Below are 18,100 nucleotides of genomic sequence, written 5' to 3' on the forward strand. Positions count from 1 at the left end.
CACAGAAATCTGAGTGTCAGACTCAGACCTTATAGTGAACACTTATAGACAAATACACTAAGCCAATATATGACTTTGTCTTGGGGTGCAAAAATTCACTGCATGATGACAGTGACTAAGCCATGTCTGTTCTCACCTATTTTCCTGTATACATGCATACCTAGTGATCAAACAAAGCTATCACAGTCACAAAGACAACATTCTGATAGATTTAAGTAAAAGTATAGATTTATTCAGTCTTCTTTTCTCACCTTCAGGAATAACTTGGAGTGCTCATCATCATGTAACCAGTCTTTGTATAGAGCGGTCCACTGGGATGCGAGAAGCAGGACCTTCCGCTTTGTACACAAGGCCACTGGGCTGTCTGCCTTGCCGTCGTATTTCTTGGCACAATAGGTAATTTCAGGTCAAGGAACAACAAGAAAACATTCTGAGCTGTAAGAGAGCAACCAATTACGGAGACGAGGAGAAAGCCATACCGAAAATACAGAGCTAATTAAGTGGCTCTCCTCTGCCGCTATGCATCAATCTCTCCCGTTACCGGAGAGAGGCTTGTCACCAGATACCGGGCATCACTGTCCTGCAAATTACTAGTTCTTCAGCGCATCCAGGCTAAATTATCAAATGCCAATAAAACATATGAAAGTCAGCATTCCTTTCTCACCATTTCTATTTACGTTAATATTTAAGACATTTGTCTTTGTCAGTCATTTGTGACCCCAAAGGCGAACTCCCATGCACCGCTATGTAATAAAGGAACACAGCAGTGCATCTAAACGCAATAAGGAATGGCAGCCAATTTCACCTACAAAGCTGTAGCCTCCTAATATGATACGTGTGGTTTTTGGAAAGCAGACCCTTAAATATTTGCATCGCAGGAAGAAAGTAAACAGGATTTTATACAAGGGACGCCAGCTCATGTCACCTTTGTAACGCCAAGATTACATATATTTTTATATTTATGTGGTCAAAATTTTATGGACGAACTGTAAAACCGATACTACTCTGGCTTCTTGATATTTGTGTCCGTAAATTTAAAGGGACACTGACAGGTTTGTGTAGTCTGTGATCTCACATTGATAGAGTCCTCTGCTGACGATTTCTCTATATCTGCTATTGAAACGGACTCAAGTCATCTCACTTTTCCTTTTGGTTGCTATAAAATATGTTGTGTATACATTTTACCATTATAAAAGGGGCGATATTTCTATTTAATTGTATAGGAACCCAGGATCCTTCACTTCCAAGGACCTGATTGATAGCGTGTCAAGGTGTTTTACGTGGTTTCTCTAAAACGTGACAATACTAGAGCGGACAAGTTTTAATTGCCAGCATTCACGCAGCACCTAAAAAAAACATATCTTCGGGTAACATGTTTTCTTTGGATTGTTTCGGCACTTTATATTTGATCCAGTAATGTGACTATAGCGTGGATTAGCCGTCTATTCTACCCTGGAGCTCTCCACCTTTCAGAAGTCAGTACATGAACATGGCACGTGGGTGAAGAGCTGGAATGCATTAAATCCCCTGGAGCAGAAAAAACTAAACAATTAATCAGGGACCTGTCATAAATGGAGAAACGTGGAGCTACTTTCTTTTGCGTGACATCCCCTCATCTCTTTACTTATGATCAAGGTATGCTAAATCATACACATGGAATACCAGACCTCTACACTTGATAGCAAGTGTATGGCATGTGCCTTAGGCATGTGCTATCTCTTTAAGGTATTTAAAGTGTGCTAGGAGATTGGAAAAATACACGTACCTTAAGCTTTTTGTATACTATGTGCTTATGATGCGGCTGAATACTTGCCTCTTAATCACTAAGTACAATGACTGCTAGTCTTATGAGTTCGGAGGAGTCTTTGCTTTACACCTGCCAATTTCCTATATATACGGTCCACAGAACTTTAACAACTTGTCAATATGCCCATAAAAATGATTGGTTAAAAATATTCACAAATAGTTCTAGTGAACGCCCATTAGAAAGCAGAATTCACACCTCTAGATGGTGATGGCCATCATGCTATCTGTTCTTCTCTCTGTCAAAAATACCAAAACAGCAACTTTTAAAAGGGTCAGACGAATTGACCCAATAAACAACTACCAGTATGTTGTCAAGCAACTTGACACCTTTCAGATTAAGTTTCTTCCATTGTCCAGTGTGGTGGTGTCATCTAGAAAATTAACTTTGAAGTGAGATGTAAATTGGTTGTATAATGTACTTCAGAGTGGATTTTCCAGAAGATGACATCACACTGGGTCACGAAAGGAAGGTGTTTACTTGTTTGACAACAGAGTGGTTTGTTTTTGTTCTTTAAAACGTGAATCTCTATGGGTTAGGATGCAACATGAGCCCATAAGCCAGACACGAAGATTTAAGCTTGTTGCTCACAAGTTCAGTCCAAAAACATTTTGCTCTTATTACAATATTTCCTGTATCGAACGTCAAATTACTGACCTAAACTCAGCATGTCCGTTCAGTTCAGCGATTCCAGGGTCAGTCCGGGAAATGCAAGAGCACCGAGCGAGAATCTGAGACTGAACTCACTTGTGGGTAACAACCTAAAGTGTAAAACTAACCAAACATTATAGTGAATGGAATACTTTTAATTACTTAGGGTTTTTTTTTTTTTTAAAAAGCTAATTTTTAACCTCTTCTTAGTGACGCTTCCACTACAATTTCCATTTTTAACTTTGTGGAGAAAAAGACTTCATTTACAAAAAAAGCATTTTGTAATTTTTTAACAAGTATACAACATAACATGATGAGGCATTACTTTAGAGGGGGGTGTCTCATAATATTTCCTGTTTAAAATTAAAGCCCGTCACGATAACTCCATGTGATAATACAATAATATTGGACAGGACATGAATATTGTGGTAAAGATTCCATGTTCCCTCAGGCCACAGGTCAAGAAGATTCTCCATCTGTAGGATTTATTGCCAGCACATGAGTAGTTTTGGGCCAGGTATTGAAGCATGGCAGATGATGGGATAGCAGTGATTTGGATGCTTTTTGGCATAAAATGCTATGCCATATTGTGTGTTAAACATGATAAAGCTAGGCAGTAACCTTGAGGGAAGTGACACTGTGCTGCTTTGTATCTTGGATTATAGATATCCATTCCTATTCATCAATAGAGCTTCATCCTATTCTAATCTGGAGCCACCACAAAACAGACTAATGTGTCAGTAGTATCCTTTCACAGCAATTTACCAGATGCCATTTGCCCGTAATGTTAGGCATCTGCTTTTCATTCTTTGGAATCAGGGGCATGACTGTTCCAGTTAATTAAGGATATTGTCTGAGGAGCGCTTGGCACAAGTCGTCTGTTGTCATGAAGACGGTGTACGTGAGAAGGAAGTCATCCAGGAGGGTATCTGTAGAAAAACACAAAAACAAAACCACAAGGTAAGCCAGCGAGTCTCTGAGGAGTGGCATTGTATTCATGAACATGCCCACAGGGAGCATCCTATAATGCCCAGAGATTAATAATGAGAAATACATTGCATTATTCAGCAGCAATGTATCTTCAGATTTTGGCAGTGCTAAGCATCAGCTTGGTGCAATGAAACCATCAATTAGCGCCGAGACCTATTTTATTACACTACTACAACAACAAGATCACAAAAGTTGTGAAGAATAGAAGATAACAAAAAACCTATAATAGATACAAATTAAATATGGAAAATGCTTGCTACTTTGATAATTAAAATGGATACAACTCAACAATTACATTACACTGTCATGGTTTAGTAATTCAGCTTTAATTGAGTTGCAGTGTGGTACAGTAGATTATTTTAAAAATATTAGAAAACTTAACAGAAACCCCAATGCAGCCAAAACGTATAACTGTATATGCCATATAGTAGACATGGAAGTATGTAGCCTGTGGTAAACCCCAATGCACATGAGAAACAAGCTGAAACTTATAGCTGTACATACCATATAGTAGACATGGAACTATGTAGCTGGTGGTGATTGATGCTCATTCCAATCCTCAATATGGCTCTTTTATAGCAAATTTTTCCTCTCAATACAATACGTACAGGCACTTGGTCAGAATCAAACCCAGTCAAATTTGAGGCCCAAAGCAGTTTGTTGTAAAAGAACAAAGGATCGAGATCTTATACTTGGCTCTCCATTCCAGGCTATGGTGTTTCTGCCATATCAATGGCAAATGACTGCAGCAGTCTAACGCTTACTGTCCACAAGCGAGTTTGCTGCATGTAACTTGCATCAGACTCGCCTTGTGTGCTTTCTGGAACGTGTGGCACATAAACGCTCATAAACCGGAACTGAACTCAGAATGTCCGTTAAGTTCGGTTTGTGAGTGTGCGGGCTGGACGTTCCAGCAAGCGCACAATGAACACCGGCCTCAGCCGAACACTGCTGTGACCATTGATACGAGCAGCGGATGCATGCCGTTGGTGCGACCATTAATACAATGCAGCGGATGCACACCACCACTACCAAACTTTTTCTGACTCCTTGTCTGCTAGTAGGTGGTATAAAATTAAAAAAAAAGGAACCCCTTAAATAGTTGTTTCTGAATTTGCTATTGCACCAAAATTATACATCTGGAATCTGCAGTCTGTATAGTGGTATACAGTGGCTTTGTGAGAGGACAAAGTGCATTTCTTTTACTGACCCATATCTGCCTCCTGCCTTTGTGGCACCCAGAAGACAAGCACATCACCGTGTGTGAGCTACAACTGACCCCCTACTGCTCCAACACTATCAGAACTCCCGAGAATCCCTTTTATTTTCCTTGTCAGTCTCAGGCTCTGCACAGATCTAAGGATGTAATGCACATTGCTAATAATTGGAATAATCACATCATTAGAATTTCTTTCATATGTTTAAAAGTCAGTGTAACACTTCAAAATGTCATTTGTCCAACTACATGTTCACACTTAATTGTTCTGCATGATGATAAAAACTTTTGGGGACTATGTATATTATTGTATATTATATATTAAAGGAAAATCCAAAGCAGCACAGCAAATGAGCAATGAGTGCACAGTGTGCACAGTTCCGTGGTGTGGACCGTTATATAAAAATCCAAAAATAGTCAGCACTTCAAGGTAATTCAAAGTTCAAAGGTGAAGTTTATTCCAATGCGACATTTCGGTGGTGGCCTCCACCTTTCTCAAGCATTGAGAAAGGTGGATGCCACCACCGAAACGTTGCATTGCAATAAACTTCACCTTTGATCTTTAAATTACCTTAGAGTGCTGCCTATGTTAGGAGATATATATATATATATAACATTTAACTTTAGTTTCCAACTGCATCTTGGCCTCCACTCACTAAAGGACTTCTCAAATCCAAAAGTTCTTTCAGTCTGAAGCAAGTACTTTGGACCCCAGTTCTGGAGATCCGGCATATAGGGATTACTGTTTAGGTTGATACGGCACTGTTTCAACGTCATTGCATCTCCTTATCCTGGTTTAGATAGGGGAGAGGCCATAGACGTGGGAGAGGAAGGAATTCATTTTCCTTATGGGGTCCTCTTTGCAGGCTATGTTTGTGGTGTTTAATATATATACAAATACACTAATGATACTTATTCTTCTCATTTATCACAGAACAGAAATAAAAAAAATGTTGCTTGATTGAGAACACGGCCATTGTCTTTATTTTGTAAGGAATATTATTATAACTATACCAACAACAAAAAAAAAGTATGTCCTGAAGTGAGAACAGCTTGCGGCCGTGCAACAAGAGACAAGTTCTCACTGGGTCTCTGCCCGCGCTTTTCAGCTTTGAAGGTGTGGAGGAAAAACAATTGTCTTATGTAAGAAGTTCTTGGCACCAAATTAAAGCACATGGCTCTTCAATGAAACATTAGTATTCAGGTTACAGAACCCCTACAGGCAATAACTTCCTCATTGACGACCTGTCAATAAATATATCCTGAAAGCTAGAGTAAAATCATTAAATTACTATAGTAGAAAAATACAGTAATAATAGAAAGGAAATGTTTAGATGTAAAAGTAGACAACTTGGCTAAAAGACAAAGGTCTTTTTTGTTTTACAATTAGGAATCGGGTAAATATAAAAGAATACTATTCTATGCAGGGGAGAGTTGGCTATAGATGGAGCAGTTAGGCAAAAATCTGTTATTAAAAGGGCAGATGCCACCTTAACAGAATGGGCCAAGGAAATCAAATTTAGCAAGGGCTGGCTTTCTCTTGGCTAAAGTCATACACAAGAAGAGAATGAGAGAATTAGACCAACACTAAAACTTAGAAATCAATATTTCTAAGTTGTCTATTGATATTTGCTTGCTCGCATGACCCCAAAAAAGCCAAAGGGAAATGATAAGATGAAGCAATTGTAAGGTCTGTTTAAGACTACTATGCTAAAAGATGCAAGGACCTGAAGCAGTGCTTTGTCAAAAATATGGTTGGCTATAGGCTTTTGAGAAAAAAACTGCTCCTTTAGTAAATGTTTCTCTGTAGAAAATGAACTTTATGCCTCGGGATGAAGACATTACACATCCTAGACTATACAATTCCATTGCTTGTCTATTATTCTTGGTGGTCATATGAACATCCCTCGCTTGACCAAACGCCCTAGAAGCTGTAAAGGAGATCAACTATAAAGCTGTTTTATCTCTGGTAGCTAACTATAGGTCACATAGATGGCCATGCATGTAAATATCCATTATAATAGCTGCTACCAGTGGTCTTCTAGAAGTAGTGGAATACAACCTCTTCGGTCACTAATCCAAGGCAAATACTTACCTCCTTCCTTCTTTATAAGGTATTGCCCAATTTATTTTATTTCTTCATAAAGAGAAAGCTATGTGATGTTTGAAGCAATATCGCTATACAAACTATTGTTTTATCACTTCGTAGTTGGTAAAAACTTTATAGTGTTTTAATAAAATCGATGAAGCAACATCTTACATTGACCTGGTTTAATTGGTGAATTACTGTAATGATCACCAATTTCCTATCATTACCCAGTTATGTGTAAGCCCACTGTACCGTTCATGTCAGCCAGCTACGGGTCCATTATTTTGATGATAGCAATAGGAAAAAAAAACAATTAGTGGCTTGGGAGTAATGTCTGACTAATCCAGGAGCGAGCAACGGAAACATGAAAGTAGAAACAAATTACGCATAAAGAAGCTCAATAGTCAACAGGCAATAAAAAATAAATTAGGGTTGTATTTATGATACAGATGAGGCATCCCGCTCCATCTAGAGGACTACTAGTTTATCCTCTATTTACATATTAGGGAAAATACTAAAATCCCAAATACATAACATACTGTATAATTCTATAGAAGAGTTATTTGAGAAGACCACATCTCTAGTAATTTTCAGTTGGTGTGTAAGCCTATTGGACATTGAGAGGACACTCTCCTAACACCACTTTACAAAATAAAGCAGGCAGTAAAAAAATTTTTTGAGGAATTCCCCATATCGCAAAGGAGTAAGCTTTTCCCCATGGTTATTTTAGTAAATTCTTATATTGTTCGGGAAATAAGAATGCTGTAGCTTTATGATGTAATGCATTCATTATTCCCCTTCCAAACTTATAAATAAAGGCAGGGTTGGGTTTTTCCATATGCATTGCCAGGTGGTTGTTTGACCCTCTCAACAATATGGAGAGTGAGCAGGTGACCCATTGGCAAAGAAAATAGTGCCATCTAGTTTGATGTGTTCATAGATTTCTAGGAAGTATAAGAAAGCGAGAACTAGAAGCCTATGAAGAGATGATAGCTTCCCCTTCATAGCATCGGATATACTGAGAAGCTCCGGCGCAGGTCCTGCATGGAGTAGAACTGCCCCCAAACCTGAGCCTGGCGCAGGCAATAGTTAATATTCTGGGCCGGGTCATCCACACCTTGATGTGGAGGTGGCTTAGGGGGAAAAAAAAAGTTACAATTCTTGCCTGAAGCAAGCTTGAAGCAAACTAGGGATTGACCATCTGTCATTGTACGTGCCAACTTTTTATACTTTTACCTTAGCTACAGGCTAATATGATTCAGAAAATAAACAGTGAAGGGATACAGTTTGTACAAGGGAATAAGAAGTGTTACAATGTGTTGGTATTTGAAATGACTTTCCTTCTCAATTCTCCCTGGTGGTGCTGAGCAGCTGAACTGTATCTACATGAATGTGAGGATTTGGATTGCTTGGTATTTGTGGTGTTAGACAGGGACAAGCTCAAGGGGATGACTTACACATTTTTGTAATGGAATGAAACTTTGCCTAAAGGTAATGCAATAATCTATCAATTTACGCTACAAAATCATAGCTCATCTGTCCTGCATTACATTACCTTTCACATTAAAGTTCAGTAATTATCATTTATATTTAAGAATATAGTCTAATTTACGTTTATCTTTGTAGTGTAAAAAACACAAAAAGGTAAAAATTTTGAATATAAGCGCTGGTATGGTCTTATTCTACAAGAACTAGGAATCAATGTTAAATATCCAATAAGTTTAATATGGAGCACAATACATTTTTAACAGAAGTGTAATGCTTCATTTCCCCTGCGGAGGTGCTGCAGGCTAATTTGGCCCTATTTCTTATGAACAGCATGTTCTTAACCGATCTAACAACAGCTTGTCCAGGGAAGAGCACTTTTGTTGTTTAAGAACCTTAATATTTAATCCATTCGAATTTGGTACCTGCAGACTAATCCTAGGAAGTGTGGATGTAGCAGTAGAGGTTGTTTAGCATTTAGCGATTTCAGCAACTGTTATTATTTGCTAGAGAAGCCCCTAAGGGCATTGCACAGAACCAGTTCAGTTCAGACCAGCAAACTTGATCTAGGTGTCAGGCTAATTTTACCAGCCTGAACATGATCAATCTGCCTAAATACAGTTAAGGTCAGAGTGATTGGTAATGTTAAAGGGAACCTGTCAGTAGAAACAGACCTAATAAACTAGTACCAGCATGTTATCAAGCAGATTAATACCCTCCAGATCATGTTTCTCTCAAGGTCAAGGGTAGTGGCATCATCCAGAAAATCAACTTTAAAGTGAGATGTAAAATGGATGTATAAAGAAAGGGATGCAGAGAGTTCAGCACTGAAGTCAAGCTCTCCTCACCTTAGAATGCCCCCTTCCCTGTAATTGATGACCTAAATCTCGAGGATTCGTATCCGGCTCTCCCGAAGTCTGTTCCATGATGCCAAGCACATAAGAGGGGGCGTTCTGAGACAGGAGAGCTTGACTTCAGTCCTTGACTTTATACAACCATTTATACAACTAAAAGTTCATTTCTGGGATAGACCACCATAAACAGGATATGTGTGGGGGGTTAATTCTCCTCACAATATGCAGGTAGTGTTTTAATGGGTCAAATTCTGCTGCCAGGTTCCCTTTAAATTTGGACAGGACAGAGGCAGAGTTTGCTGCCCCAAACTCAACACTTGATGAGGTTTGTAAAGGGGTGATTATGTACAGCACAACCCACTACTTCCTTTGTTTGGTACTTTAGATTTCCACGAGGAAAATTTTTTAAATATACTCCGGATGGCAAAATAACATGTTCTCTAACACAATGTTATTAACAAAAAAAAAAAAAAATCAGCATTTTATAGTAGTGTAATTCTAACCAGTCTCAGTTCTGCTATTGTGTGTTTCGGTTGGCATGGGATACAACCATTATCTCAGTCCGGATTATGGTCAGGAAAGTCTTCCTGCCTGGTTAGATTCCTCTCACATGAACAGTGAACTGCAGGAGCAAGGGGAGGCAGAAGAGATCACTAGGGCCAAAGGCACTTCCGGTCCAGCAGCCAAGACATAGCTGTGCCAAGTGTGTGTGATGGATAAGGTGGGGAAGCAGAGCCAAGTTTGTTATTAGGGATCTTATATCCATCTCATGTCTCATCTCTCTTTTTCTATGTGCTAGATATTAGTGGACACTTCAGAAGCTAAATTAAAGTATAGCTTAACCCTGTACCATGATAATCTAAGCACATTGTCCGCACACATCATCTGGTGCATGAGCACAGCACACAGGAATCAAGAAGTATCTGTTCAGCTATTCCCCTGCCCAAAGGGCTGAATTTTACATTAAAGAGCTAATGCAGTGGTAGGAGGAAGCAGAAAAAAGGAAGTAACATTGCAAAATAAAGGATTGAAAGTTATCTTATTTATGTTAGCATCACTAATCGATTTAGATTTGAGGACTTTATTTTATGGGCAAACCCTTTTAATTATAAATACTGAGATATAAGAGTGTAATGAATAGAAAGTCAACTTTTAACTTTAGATCGCCTTGTAATTCACACTGTCAAGACTAGAATAGAAAGCGGATCATATATTTTACATAGGATACATACAAAAAAAGGGGACAAAAGAGTTTTTAAGATTTTAGAGAAGCAACAGAGTTAAAATAGGACTTACAGTATTTTTCGGACTATAAGGCGCACCGGAGTATAAGGCGCACTATCAATAAATGCCTGCTAAAATGTCTAGGTTCATATATAAGGCGCACCGGAGTATAAGGCGCACCTGATTATAAGGATGAATGACCAACAGGTGTCAGACTTGTGCACAGTTCAAGGCAGCTGTTGTCTGTAAGTACGGTTCATATATAAGGCTCACTGGACTACAAGGGTAAATGTAATACCCTTGAGGGCCAGGTTCTAAGGAGAAGACCCAGAACACAAGGTAAATCCAACTGGTGGCCCTAATGCATTGTACCATGAATGTCAGCTATATTTTCTATATCTCCCTGTCTGTTCTACTTTCAGAAAAAGGGAAGGTATTTTAATAAAATGGCATAGATTTTTCCAATTCAAGACCTTTGGTGACAGAGTGACTGCTCTGTGTAGTTCTTACACCTTTCAAACTGCTTCATACATTTATAACATAAAACCCATGAATATTAACTAAAAGAGAAGAACATCGCTTTCAGGGCTATATATCTCTAGCTACATAGCCAGGAAAAGTTAATTTATCCAAAATTGTCTAAAAAGATTTTCGGGGGTTTAATATGTTTGTATCTGGTATTCAAAAGTTACATAAATGAAGATCTAAAGTGCAGTACTTCAATAATCAGCTGTAAAGTGTCTGTAATGAAGCTTTATTGGTCCATTTACAGAAAAAAATTTTTGGAAACAACAATTGTCACTGGGGCAAAGAAAAATTTTGTCTGGATCTACAATTATAAAATATACAGTTAAAGTTAAATGGAAATTAATTGGTGGGCGACTTGGAGCATGGAACATGAGAGTGTAGGGAATATAATGCATCCAAGTTATTATTTTATAGCTATATGCATAAATAAATACAGAGAAGATGAAGTATTCATGAAAATGTGGAGTCTCTTGCTTATTGGTTATTGGTTATTATGGGGAACCCAATTCCGACATTAAAAGATATCGGGGCAGATTTACTTACCCGGTCCAATCGCGATCCAGCGGCGGGTTCTCCGACGCTGATTCGGGTCCGGCCAGGATTCACGAAGGTAGTGCGCCCGATGTCCACTAGGTGTCGCTGCTGCGCTGAAGTCCGCTGGAGTTCACCAAGCTAGCCTGGGTGCAGGTAAGTGTGTGTCAAGCGACACTTTTTAAAAAAAAAAATACGGCAGTTTTTCCGAATCTGTATGGTTTTCCAACGGCCACGCCCCCCCCCCATTTCCGTTGCGTGCATGCCGGCGCCGATGCGCCACAATGATCGTGTGCGCCAAAAACCTGGGGCAATTCAGGGAAAGACAGCACAAATCGGTAATATTCGGACCCTTTGTAAATGACCCCCATCCTGACTTTCCTAAACCATTGGCCTGGTTTTGCTGGTCAGTGGTATTAAGTCATTTTTTTTCCAGGAGCCCCTTCATTTTTAAGCTCTACTTGCGAAAGTTTTGTCTTAGTCTTCAAAGTAACAATGTGTACAACTCTGAGCCATTACACTGCTTTCCACAGATCCTAAGAGGCCAGATCTTTTTGTTATATGATATAGGAAACTTCTCACCTTTTAGTTTTCTGCAACTTACAACTTTGCCTGTGCAAATACTTATTTGGCCAACAACTATTTCTTTTGACCCCAACATATACACGCATAATCAGCAATGTGTGTATATTTTCGTGATAGGGAAAGCAGAATAGGCAACACTTCAGGTGTTTTGAAATTCCACAGGCCCAACCATTAATTTCTCAACAACTCCAATGGAGTCACTTCATTAAGGACATAAGGTGGCCATCTGTATGACATGGCTGACCAGTCCTTCCAAAATCTGCAGATTTAATCACATGTGCAAGGCTTCCTTATGTCTTTAATATGGTTCACACAGGCATCTAAAAACTGCAAAGCCAAATACCAAATCAAAGACCACTATAACCCAAGTAATTTTTTTTTTACACATTTAATATTTGATTAGACTTTCCATGCGTATTCAGTGCTAAATCCTCATTAAATCTCGTAACATCCCTTGAGGGTGTAAATGCTTACATTAATATCATGCTTATCCATGTAAATACCACTCTCACTAGTCTACATTTATAACATTCCCCATTGCTACACTTCCATAGCCACAAGTTCACATATATAATACTACCTAATGGTCCACATAGCATAACATACGATCCCCATTAGTCCACCTCCATAAGAGGAGGTTCATATACATATTACTCCTTAACAGTCCACATATATACCATCCTCCCTTTGTCAACAAAAATAACACACTTCACTGGTCTACATACATAACATTCCCCATTGGTCCAACTATATAATACTCTCTAGCGGTCCACATACATATCATTCCCCAATGGTAAAAATTTCACATCTTTAACACCCCCACTGGTCCAGATATATTATTCTTCATACTGGTTAACATAACTAACACTCCCCACTAGTTCACATACATAACTCTTCCTAATGGTAAACTCCACAAAACTCTCCACTGGTCCACATACATAACACTTCCCACTGGTCCCCCATACATAACACTCCCCACTGGTCCCCTATACATAACACTCCCCACTAGTCCCAATACATAACACTTCCCACTGGTCCCCCATACATAACACTCCCCACTAGTCCCCATACATAACACTCCCCACTAGTCCCCCATACATAACACTCCCCACTAGTCCACATGAATAAAACTCCCAGTGCTTCCTGAGACTATCTATTGGTACTATATAAAAGGAGATATATAAAAGGAGATTTCTCTGATGCTATTTCTCAAGCCTTGAGTCTAATAGATTTTGCGAGGTCTTAGAGCAGGATGAGTGATCACCAGTAATCCTCAGGGTTTGCAGGAAGGCTGGAGGTGGTAATTTAGTAGAGTAATTCAATTTGAATATTCACAGCCACTCAATCTCAATCAGGAATGTAGATAGATGGCCGAATGTGCTCTGCAGTGACTTGACCCCTTATTTCCCACAGGGACATAGGGCCGGCTGTCCGTGCATCTCATCTGCATCTCATCAGATGGTCAACTCTATCCTAAACCTTCCCCATAAAATCCTTCACAGGATCCTGGACCCAGACACAAGGATCAAGTCCTCTATAGCCACAATGCTGAAAGCATACCATCCATGGAAGTCATTAACATCCTAAATGAGAAACAGTCAAAATTAAAATGAAAGTTAATAGCTGGCGCATGATTTCATGTTTTCTTGGAAACCAAAAAGGACTTATTGAGATTTATAGTCATTATTATGCAAGATGATTAGACTTGTCTGTTTACTGAGCTTGTAACAAATGAGGCCTGGAAAATTAAAATCTCCTTGCAGTTTTTTGGGGGATGAGTGAGGCTTTTTTTTCATACTGCTGTTTCCTAGAGGGAAATAACAGGTTTGCTTGGTTCTTGATAATAAAGAACAATAAAGGACCAAGATGCTGCAAATCTGAGGACAGCTTCTCCAGAGATGGTCAAACAATAGACCATAAAGGATAATGGACATAATGAGAAGACAAGGGGTTCCCTGCCATCGTATGGAGTGCCTACCACAGCTTTCCAAAATAAACTCTACTCCCCGATATGAAAGGTGTCTTCAAACCTGGATGTAACCGTGATGTGGTATTGGACACTACATCTGTCATCATCACACAATAGCAAAGGACTATACATGGAAGTGATTACTAACAAATATAGTGGATCTATCTCAATTACTATACAAAATTCAAAGAATAATTTTGTGTGTTTTATGTATGGTTGAGAGGATGCCGAGACATATACACAATTGGGATTCCTTTTAGGGAACTGCTGAAAGTTTTGCCGCTTACTTTGTAAAACTTTAAAGACACTTATCTCAGTTTTTAATAAAACGTTCAAGTCCCATGCTGGAACAACAAGCACCGCTATATTAACAACTCAATTTTCAAGCCTGAGAGATGCCAGTCCATCCAGATGTTCTACACCAGATAATGAAATGACACCAAAGATGTGACTCTACTTTTTCAATCGCCCCCTGGCAAAATTAAACTGCTGAGCATTACTGATCGCGCTAATGAACTGTAAAATACAAGCAAGTGCGAGACACCGGCATGATGTGTACCATATGTGAACATAGGGGTCAAGGAAGGCAAATGTTAATTGTCACATTGTAGACCAAGTCTGCACACATAAAAAGTCACATCTCTACATACAGGACAAATATATATTTATTGCCTCCTATAATACAACTTTTTATATATCTATTATTATATCTATTGCGGCAAGATGTTCTGAAGCAGCAGACCGCATCTCAATTGCAGACTCTGTGGTACATCAGAACTGTACCACCCACACTTGTGATCTGCTCTAAGTGTGTCCATTCATTACAGTGTAATATAAGGTTATGTTGGCATCTAAAGTTCTTCTTTATTGGCTGTGGTTTGTATAAATAAAGAAACCCTTCACGACCCATTGTCAAGAATAATAAGGAAATGTTCTATTCTACATCCCTACAATGTGCCCTACAAAGCTTTCTGGTACTTGGCATCTGTACACAAGCAAAGCGCCTGCATCTGTTTTCTTTATCTTACCTGTTTCTTTGTCTTGTACGTCGTCCAGGTGCAAATCATTCAGGAGGTGCTCCAAAATCTTCTCCGGCGTCCCAGATACCACCATGTACCTATCAGAAAGCAGAGAGTCTACAGAGTCATCCTCGGTAGAAGACTGAGAGCGGCTGCTCCATTCATCCTCCTCGTCTTCCTCATCGATGTATTTAAAATAAGGCACATCAAATGTGGGCAGAGGAAGCTCTCGGACTGTGAAGGCTGCAGCCGGCTTCACATCCATATGAGCATCAAACACTCTCAGCTTGGAACTTCCCATTGTAGCGTGTGACTGACAAAGGGCATCCCCCCTATAATGTGCGGTATATTCCCAAACCGGCTCTGTCTCTGCTAGCTAAATCCATCTGGCAGCTGAGCTCTGCAGTCAGCCTGTGCTTGTCTGGATGTGTGTATCTGTGTGCCTAGAGGAAAACTCTTACCTCCAATCACTCTCGCCACTCCCTGCTGTGGAGGCTGGCCTCTCTGACGACACTTTCTTAAGCACCAGAACATCTCGGTCTTGTTCTCTCACTTGCACGGTAGCTGCTTCTTCCTCCTGGTTCGAGGCAAGAATAGGAGCGATATTAATAAAAGAACAGAAATCAATATCTGTGGAGAATATTATAAAGCGAGCCACATTCTCTATGCAGCTGTATACAGGGCTCCCAATGATTTCTATAGAATTAGATCATATAGTGTAACGTGACTTTCTGTACAATGTATACATACAGTAGCCTCCTGCACTGAATTTTTTTCTTATTCTGCATGGTCCAATGTCTTTTAGATCTATTGAAAATTGAAGACTGATTTTCTTTAAGGCTACATGCCCAGAAATGTGTTTTTTAGTGGATGGCTCACTGATGAACTGACCCATACACATGCATGTGTCTTTCACAGATCTCTGCGCACATCCTATTCCCATCCATAGAAATCTATGCAAACGTGAAGAATTCGCCACACGCGTGTCATCCGTATGTGCAGGTCATTTTACAGTCATATGACCCTTCGAGTAACTGGAACAAGCTGGTGACATCATTCTCCAGCACTTGGTTTCTTTTTTTTTGTGAATCTACAAAAGGATGACGTACGGATAACACAAGGACCTAGTGCACTACAAAATCTGACCATGGTCTGAGTGCAGGTACCTAACATATGGTAGGTATTTCTTTTCCAAAATACAGGAATTCCCCCAGCACCGGACCCCAATCTGTGCTGGTTAATGCAACACAATTTTATACATATTGTGTGATTTTCTATAGAATAAGAAAAAATTACTAGGGACTGGAAATTCTTTATAAACTACTATGTCATGTATGCATCTTGTATTGTACAAAGCAGTGACATATTGCTAAGATATGTGAAGTGATATACCACTTAAAGGGAACATGTCATCAGCAATTGATCTAATAAACCACTACCAGTATATCGTCAGACAGTGTCAGGCCCCTTCCACACTTGCGTTTTTCACGCATGTGTTCTCCGCGTGCTTTTGATGCGCAGAACTTGCATTGCACTTTGACCCATTGTAATCAATGGGCCTTTTCAGACTTGCATTTTTTCTTCACGCACACACGCACGTTTTTTTAACGCGTGTTTAAATCTCGACATGCTCTACTTTTGCCAAGTCACGCACGTGAAAAACGCACCATACAAGTCTATGGAGATGCATCAAAAAGGCATTGCACTCTGAGACACTTGCAGGTACAATGCAAGTGCAATGCGTTTTTCACGCATCAATTGCCATAGAAAAGATAGAGCTCAGTCCTGAGTCCTTTCACGCGCATTATCTGCGCGTGAAAATGCATTGAAAATGTCCGTGAAAAACTGAGACACTGAAAAAACTCTGACTGAAAACTGATTGAACTCTGATGCAAAATGTCAGTTTTTCACTGACCAAACCCTGATCGCACCCTGATCAGACTCTGACCTGATCTTCAACGCAAGTGTGAAAGGGGCCTAACACCTTCTATTTTTTGTTTCTTTTATGGTTCAGTGTGATTATCCAGAAAATCAACTCTGAAGGGAGATGTAAATTGGTTGTATAGAGTCAAGGAGGCGGAGTGTTTAACACTGGACCCCTCCTCCTCTGTGACTGAGGTCATGCATTGACTTCAGGAGATCTGTTTAGTGATGTGTCTGGATGCAGGACCATCAATTACAGTGAAGGGGGCTGAGGAAGAGAGAACTTGACTTCAGTGTTAAAATCTCCGTCTCCTTGACTTTCTACAACCAATTTACATCTCACTTCAAAGTTGATTTTCTGACCGTATGAAAGAAACATGATATGGAATGTGTTCAGCTGCTAAGCAACCTTACTGGTAATGCTTCATTAGGTCAAGTTCTGATGACAGGTTCCCTTTAATAATAAGTAGGGATCTGACCCTACCCATCCTGGGAAAAGTTGACTGACAGACCATTGCATTCCCTTTATCATATGTCCCTCCACCTTGTCACGCTTGGAATAAGCAGGTTGGGGAGACAAAAGTCTGACCTCGAACATTAATAGAGCATATCCTAGAATTATATTGCAAAAACCCTTTAAAAATGCATATTTCTGGCACAGGACAGAAGAATGTTAGCAGACAAACAAGGAGAATCCATTATCTGTCAGTACATGATTCTAAATGCACATGTCTTTTCTGAAACGTCTACTTATCTTTCATTATGTAACAGGGCAGAATCCCATACGTAAAGTCCATAAAGAACACAAAGTCGTAGGCAGCTCTTACACAACGCTGCACAATTTTTACACACTAGCTATTATGACATGATTCATTTTCCAGCGACGGGTGTATGCAGCCAGTGAATGGAAAGATACCGGCGCTCATGTTCAATTAATTCATGTCTGAGATGTTAACAATGTTATTTTAATGTAGACATTTGCCTCAAGTCACCTTGCATCCGAACAAGACCTTTTCACTTTCTCCTTTACAGATATAATAAACCCTATGCTGCTGCAGATTCTAAGAAATAACAAATTATGGATCAGAGACATATTTCTGAAATATTTAAATGTTTTCCTATAAGAACTCACTATCTGGAATCGGCTTCTTACGTGACACAACAGCTTGTATATAAAGCAATTTCTGCTTCTCTATCGTATAGCATATGCTAAAAGTATATAAGTAGGTCCT

At 39.5% G+C, this 18,100-nt stretch overlaps 1 protein-coding gene across 2 annotated transcripts in view; it reads right to left on the reverse strand.

Annotated features, from left to right (window-relative positions):
* Positions 1–18,100, reverse strand: part of RAPGEF5 (Rap guanine nucleotide exchange factor 5) — a 186,805-nt gene that overhangs the window by 28,341 nt on the left and 140,364 nt on the right. For both annotated transcript variants that reach the window (XM_072153836.1, XM_072153837.1), the window contains 4 exons: positions 15,407–15,522; positions 14,955–15,043; positions 3,306–3,384; positions 252–396 (listed from right to left, as the gene is read on the reverse strand). In XM_072153836.1, the coding sequence (XP_072009937.1) occupies positions 252–396; positions 3,306–3,384; positions 14,955–15,043; positions 15,407–15,522 (429 nt within the window). The remainder of the gene's footprint in view (positions 1–251; positions 397–3,305; positions 3,385–14,954; positions 15,044–15,406; positions 15,523–18,100) is intronic.

Source organism: Engystomops pustulosus, chromosome 5 (genome assembly GCF_040894005.1).
Source record: "Engystomops pustulosus chromosome 5, aEngPut4.maternal, whole genome shotgun sequence".
In the NCBI taxonomy this organism is placed as follows: Eukaryota; Metazoa; Chordata; class Amphibia; order Anura; family Leptodactylidae; genus Engystomops; species Engystomops pustulosus.